We start from the raw sequence: 6162 nt of genomic DNA on the forward strand, positions 1-6162 counted from the left end.
GCAGAATTAGTCAAGTAGGCACAACATGATGCAATAAGTTTGCAACCTAACCATGGCTCTAGTTCTCTAAAGTTCGGGATATAGGTTACTCAATAGAGGGTCCATGGTTAATTATCCGGATTCACCGCGCGGAAGTCTAACCGTGAAGGGTTGGTGCGAGTGGATGGGACACCACAAGTTTAGAAAAACTCGCTTACGTGGTTTGGTGAATTCAACATTCTCGGATGTACCCTTTGTTGCTCAGAGCGTTCAATCAGGTAGATGGAGCATGAATTCCCAGAGGGTTATGTCCATATGTAGAACACATATGGGTTTCACAAAAGTGAGAAAAACTCAATCAGGAAGTAGGATCGAGCAAACAGTGCTAAAAACTGGTCAAAATTAGAACGCATATTTCTGGCTCGGTAATGGAAGAACTTGGCGCCAGCAAACAGAGTCCAGCGCCACCTTTTGGCTTTAGCGCCTTGCGACAGAAGCTGTCGCCTGGCGCTAACGTCAAAAAGTTAGCGCTAGTCTTTGTTCCCTGACGCTAGTTCCTACATGCCTCAGCGGCTTTCTGTGCTCGATAAAATTTTCCAGTTTCGCGCAGCATTATTTCGATCCTAGTTGTGAAAGATATTCCTCAAATTTCCTACGTGTTAAAATCCTATGTTTTAACTCATTACGGATGGTCTTTACAATGAGATCTTTTTTATGCATATGACAATAATGTTAATTAAAATTACGCATATGAAATACTTAGAACTTTTCGAGTCTCATCCACTCATTCTAAATCATTGCCGAAATAAATTCCAGTCATTAAAATAGAAATCCTCCCCAGTGGAATCGCGAAAAACTGTAGGGAATATTTCAAGCATTACCCCTTGCTCGAACCCCACTTTGATCATACACTAAAGTACGGTGGCGTCCAAAGGGAAAGAAGATAGAGCAAAAGAGTCGCCAACAAGTTTTAGGAACTTGTAAACCGTTCACGAGGTGAAGGTTACACCCCTTAACGATCTAGTAGATCGTCAACTCCAATAGCTTTGAATGACTGGTAGCTCGGGGATGAAGGTACAAATCCAATAAAAGAGATTGAACCTGCCCTAATAATAGGCCTCTACTTTATTCTGATCGTATTCATGTGCGCTTTCTGACTAACATGCAATCAATAGGATTAACCCTAAACCTTTTTAATCTATGCTGGTTGCATTTTAATGCACAAATAAAACTATTATGGACGATCACTTGAATTATAATCACACTAACCCTAAACTAGATTATTAATTATCTCATTAAGCGTGATTACAAGTACCAATTCCCTTTAAACATGCATAAATGGCGTGATCAAGCAATAACAATAAAATATAATCAAGCAACATAATATTAAATAATAATAATAATTGTATAGGATAGCTCCCGCTTAACTATCGCCCAGCCCCCAGGATGCACACTCACCGTCGTATAAGCAACTAAAGGAGTGCTCATTAGCCCGGCAGAGTCAGCCCGCAAGGCTGACCATGCTTAACTCCCCACGAAGGAGATAGTACGCCTATAAATAAAGGGTAAAGTACAACGGAAAGGAGGTGAGACACTCAAGTTATTACACTTTCTATATCTCTCTAAGTACACTTTCTCTCTCTAAACACTCTCTAACTTAAGCTTCGGAGAGGGGTTCCTCGAGCCACCCCCGAGGGCAGTTTACGTATGCTACCGTGTGTAGGTTGTTGACGGGACCCAGCTTACCCAGCAGAACCCTTGGATCCATACCTGGAACAATTAGCGCTAGAAGGAGGGGATTGGATCTTCTAACCTGAGGTTCACCAACAGAGCTAGGGACTAGTTAACTAACCACCATGGCCGAAGAAGAAACTATACAAACACCCACGTCCAAAACTAATGAGACCAGCCAAACACCACAAAAAACACCACCAGTAACCAGCGATCCAAAAGGATCCACCGGAAACCCCAAATCGACCATCTCACAAAAATCCAACCCCATCGGATTGACATCAGCCACTGCTAAAGCAGCGGCAAAAACAGTAGATCCAGTAGGATCCAGCTCTATTTTCAAGTACGAAATGTCGTTAACAGCCGCGAACAATGAGCTTATTGTTTCAGCACCTGTAACCCAGAAAACGCAGCCCGTAAATATGCCAGCCATTCTGCAGAATCTCTCTAAGTGCAGCAAGGAGCAGGTGGCTGCAATGACAGCGGTCCTTACCATTATGGGTAAGGGGGCAAGCCCATCACCAACAACGGCAGCTGCGGAGCCCGCAGCAAAAAAGCCGGAAGTCACAACTCTTTCCCCCAAGCAGAAAGAGCTCATTAAGCTTAGGAAAAAGGTATTGGAGCTGGAAGCTCGCAACCTGAATCGAGAATGGAGCGTGGAGGAAATAACCCCCGCCCGAATCAGCCTAGAGAAGCGGGTCCCTCGTAGTAGGTCACCGGCCGCAGAGCGAGGACCCAGCCCAGAGAGAGACAAACGAGCGCGAATCCAGGTTGTTCCACATGATTCCCCATTTTGCCGGGAGATTCTGGAAGAACCCATGGAGAAGGTGAAGATGTCGAGCTGCAAGTACAATGGAACCACAACACCCAAAAGCCACATATCAGCTTTCAAAAAAACATATGGTACTCTACACCATGACAGACTCAGTCTGGTGTAAGGCTTTCCCACCAACTCTGGAGGGGTTGGCAGCGGAATGGTACGACGACATCCCCAAATGTTCTATGTACTCGTACAGCCAGCTGAAGAGAATGTTCATGGAGCATTTCATAACCTTGGTGGATAGAACAAAGATGACAACCGAGCTGATGTCCCTAGTTCAGGGAAAGGATAAGCCCATGAGGGAGTTCATCACCAGATTCAACAAGGAGGCAACAACCATCCCAAATATGAGCCAGGAGGTAACGCTGTTAGCAATGCAGAGTGGCCTACTACCAGGGTCATTCAGAGCATACATGGGGTGTAAGAGCCTCAAAACGCTCGCTGAAGCGCTGGGTAAAACGCATGAGTTCATCAAAGCAGATGAGACTGACACAGCAATGCTGGGTAGGAAAGCAACAAGTGACTCAGTTAATCGGGCAAAGGTCACCCGGGCAGAGAACACACCCAGGGTGGACCAGCTAAGCAGGGCTAAGCAAAACCGCAGAGAAGTGGATAGGGCAGTGGGTCTGAGAAGGTCCGATCCAAGGAGAGGGCCAAGGTCTGGGATGTTTGATCAGTATACCCCTCTAACCTATTCCATATCTCACATATTCGGCGTAAATAAGGCTGATGATAAGTGGCAGAGGCCTCCAAGGATTTTAAACAAGAGTCGTGATAACAGTAAGTGGTGTGACTTTCAAAGGGACTATGGCCATACCACTGAAGAATGCACGCACTTGAAGGACAACATAGAGGACTTAGTCAGGAGAGGATACTTGAGTCAATTTAAGCAGCGTGATGACCCTCCCAGAAGAAGGGAGGAGGATAGAGCGGGCCGAGCTGACCGCAGAGGAGGTCATAGGGGTCCAGCTGGAGACAAGGATAGAGATGGCAAGCCAGAGGGAAGGGTGTATGTGATCAGCGGGGGTCCAGTACATGGGGGGACAGTTAATGGAGCACGGGCTGACCTACGGGCAATGATACATCAAATAAACGACAATGATAAGCGTAGATGGCCACCTCTTCCCCCGCAACCACGAGCCACGTTTGACGAGTATGACAAGGAGGGCATAATTTACCCTCATGATGACCTGCTGGTGGTGACAATGAGGACTGCAAACTGGAAGGTGGATAGAATACTGATAGATGGAGGCAGCTCAGCCAACATCATATACATCAGTGCGTTCAATGAGGTGAAGTTGGACAGAAAAGACCTGAAGAGAGTAAACTACGAGGTCACCGGGTTTAATGGCTCGGGGCTTACCCTAGAAGGCATAATCGAACTCTCAGTCCGGGTGGGAGAGAAGTCAAGAAGGCGTGATATCCGAGCAGAATTTCTCGTGATAAACTCCCCTTCACCCTACAATGTATTCATGGGAAGACCGCTCATCCACAAGATAGGCGGGGTGGTATCCACTTACCACCTGGCCATAGCTTACACAACTAATGAGGGTCGGTCAGCAAAGCTCAGGGGAAGCCATTAGACAGCCCAACAATGTTACATAACTTCATTAAAGTAGCCTGCCAAAACCAGACAGTAGTCTGGTTCCGAGAGAAGGCTCCCTGAGCAACCTGAGAGGAAGTCGAGGAAAAGGAAGCGTGAAGAGTATCACGGGGAAAAAGATAAACATAAGTTGGCAATAGAAAACTTCGAGCCTGCAAAAGAAGAAATGGCCAGACCACTTCCTAGTCGAGTTCACAGAAGGTGAACCCTAGAGGATGGTGAAGATTGGGAAAGACATTGATCCAGGAGTAGGGGTGCACCTCATAGAGCTGCTGAGAAAGAATAAAGACATTTTTGCATTTTCCGCAGATGAGATGCCCGGAATTGACCCAGTAGACATAGTTCATAAGCTTAATGTGAAGGAGGATATTAGGCCAGTCAGGTAGAAAAAGCGAAGCTTCTCCACGGAGAAAAACCGGGAAATCCAGGAAGAGGTGGAAAAACTCTTGGATGCAGGATTTATTGAACCCTGTGACTATCTAAAATGGTTAGCCAACGTGGTCATTGTGAAGAAGGCAAATTGCCAATAGAGAATGTGTGTTAATTTCACGGATCTTAATAAAGCCTGCCCGAAGGACTGTTATCCACTGCCACGGATAGATCAATTGGTAAACTCAACCAGCGGGCACCCCCTGCTAAGCTTCATTGACGCCCTCTTAGGGTACCATCAAATCAGCCTGCACGAGCCAGACAGACAGAAAACTGCATTCATTACCGAAGGGGGAGTGTATAATTACATAGCTATGCCCTTCGGGCTATAGAATGTGGAGTAACTTTTCAGAAGGCAATGGATAGAGTGTTCCTTCACTAGAAGGGAAGAAATGTGGAAGTATACGTTGATGACTCAATTGTTAAGAGCGTCACGCAGGCTGGACATATCATGGATCTGGAGGAAACATTTTCCACCCTGAACAAGTATAAAATCAAGCTCAACCCAAAGAAATGTTTCTTTGGAGTGAGCTCTGGAAAGTTCTTGGGTTTTCTGATCAGCGAGAGAGGAATAGATGCCAATCTAGAAAAGGTCGAAGCAGTCCTCAGTCTGCCCGAGCTTAAGAGCATCAAAGATATCATGCGGTTGATAGGCAAAATGGCCGCACTGACCAGATTCATCAGCAAGTCAGCAGACAAAGCCTTGCCATTCTATCAGCTGTTGAAAGGAAACAGAGAATTCAAGTGGGGGACTAAGGAGAAAGAAGCCTTTGAGGGTATTAAGGAGCATCTGACTAAGCTCCCAACAATGATCAGCCCAGAGCTGAGGGAAAAACTGCAGTTGTACATCTCATCGTCAATACAGACAATCGCAGTCGTTCTGCAGTTGTACTTCATAGTGGAAGCCACCTATGAGGAGAAAAAGGATGACATTGGGGTCTGGAAGGTGGAAGTGGATGGATCCTCAGCCCAAACGGGGAGTGGGGCAGGAGTCATAATGACGTCTCCAGAAGGATACGTATTTGAGTATGCCATCAAGTTCAAGTTCAAAGCGTTTAATAATGAAGCAGAGTACAAGGCGACGCTGGCAGGCCTGCGTATGAGCCTCGCATCCAGAGCCCGCAAAGTACACCTGCAGACTGATTCTCAGCTCGTTGCCAGCCAACTGCAGGGGGCGTATGAGATAAGGGAAGCCACTATGATGAAATATGTAACCAAAGTGAAAGAACTGGTAGCCCAGCTAGTCCATTTCCAAATAGACTTGGTCCCCAGAGCAGAAAACTCTCAGGCTGACGCCTTATCTAAGTTAGCCAGCTCTACCTTACAAAGCCTCACAAGAACAGTGATGGTCGAAGTGTTAGAGGAAAGCAGCATCGCTGAAAAGGAGCAGGTAAACTGCGTCGGGAGTCAAAGAGCCTGGTTCTTAGACATCTTGGCGTACAAACATCATGGCTCGCTGCCTGATGATGAAGTACAGGCTAAAAAGGTGAAGAAAGACGCAAATTGGTATGTTGTGATGAATGGAGAGCTCAACAAGAAAGGCTTCTCAATTCCGCACTAGCATATGTCAAAAAATGCGACAAGTGTCAAAAATATTCAC

The 6162-nt window shown here is 46.2% G+C and overlaps 1 protein-coding gene across 1 annotated transcript; it reads left to right on the plus strand.

Moving 5' to 3' along the window:
- The first annotated feature begins 2904 nt into the window (after positions 1-2904).
- LOC145632796 (uncharacterized) lies at positions 2905-4113 on the plus strand. The gene has a single exon (XM_081685130.1). It carries the CDS (start codon positions 2905-2907, stop codon positions 4111-4113), a length of 1209 nt encoding a protein of 402 aa, XP_081541256.1.
- Positions 4114-6162: the final 2049 nt, after the last annotated feature.

The sequence above is a fragment of the Chenopodium album genome, chromosome 5 (assembly GCF_948465745.1).
Source record: "Chenopodium album chromosome 5, dcCheAlbu1.1, whole genome shotgun sequence".
Classification (NCBI taxonomy): Eukaryota; Viridiplantae; Streptophyta; class Magnoliopsida; order Caryophyllales; family Amaranthaceae; genus Chenopodium; species Chenopodium album.

Bases quoted from the DNA above. Each gene is read 5' to 3' on its own strand.
- LOC145632796 (XM_081685130.1), top strand. From the start codon at position 2,905: ATGCAGAGTGGCCTACTACCAGGGTCATTCAGAGCATACATGGGGTGT.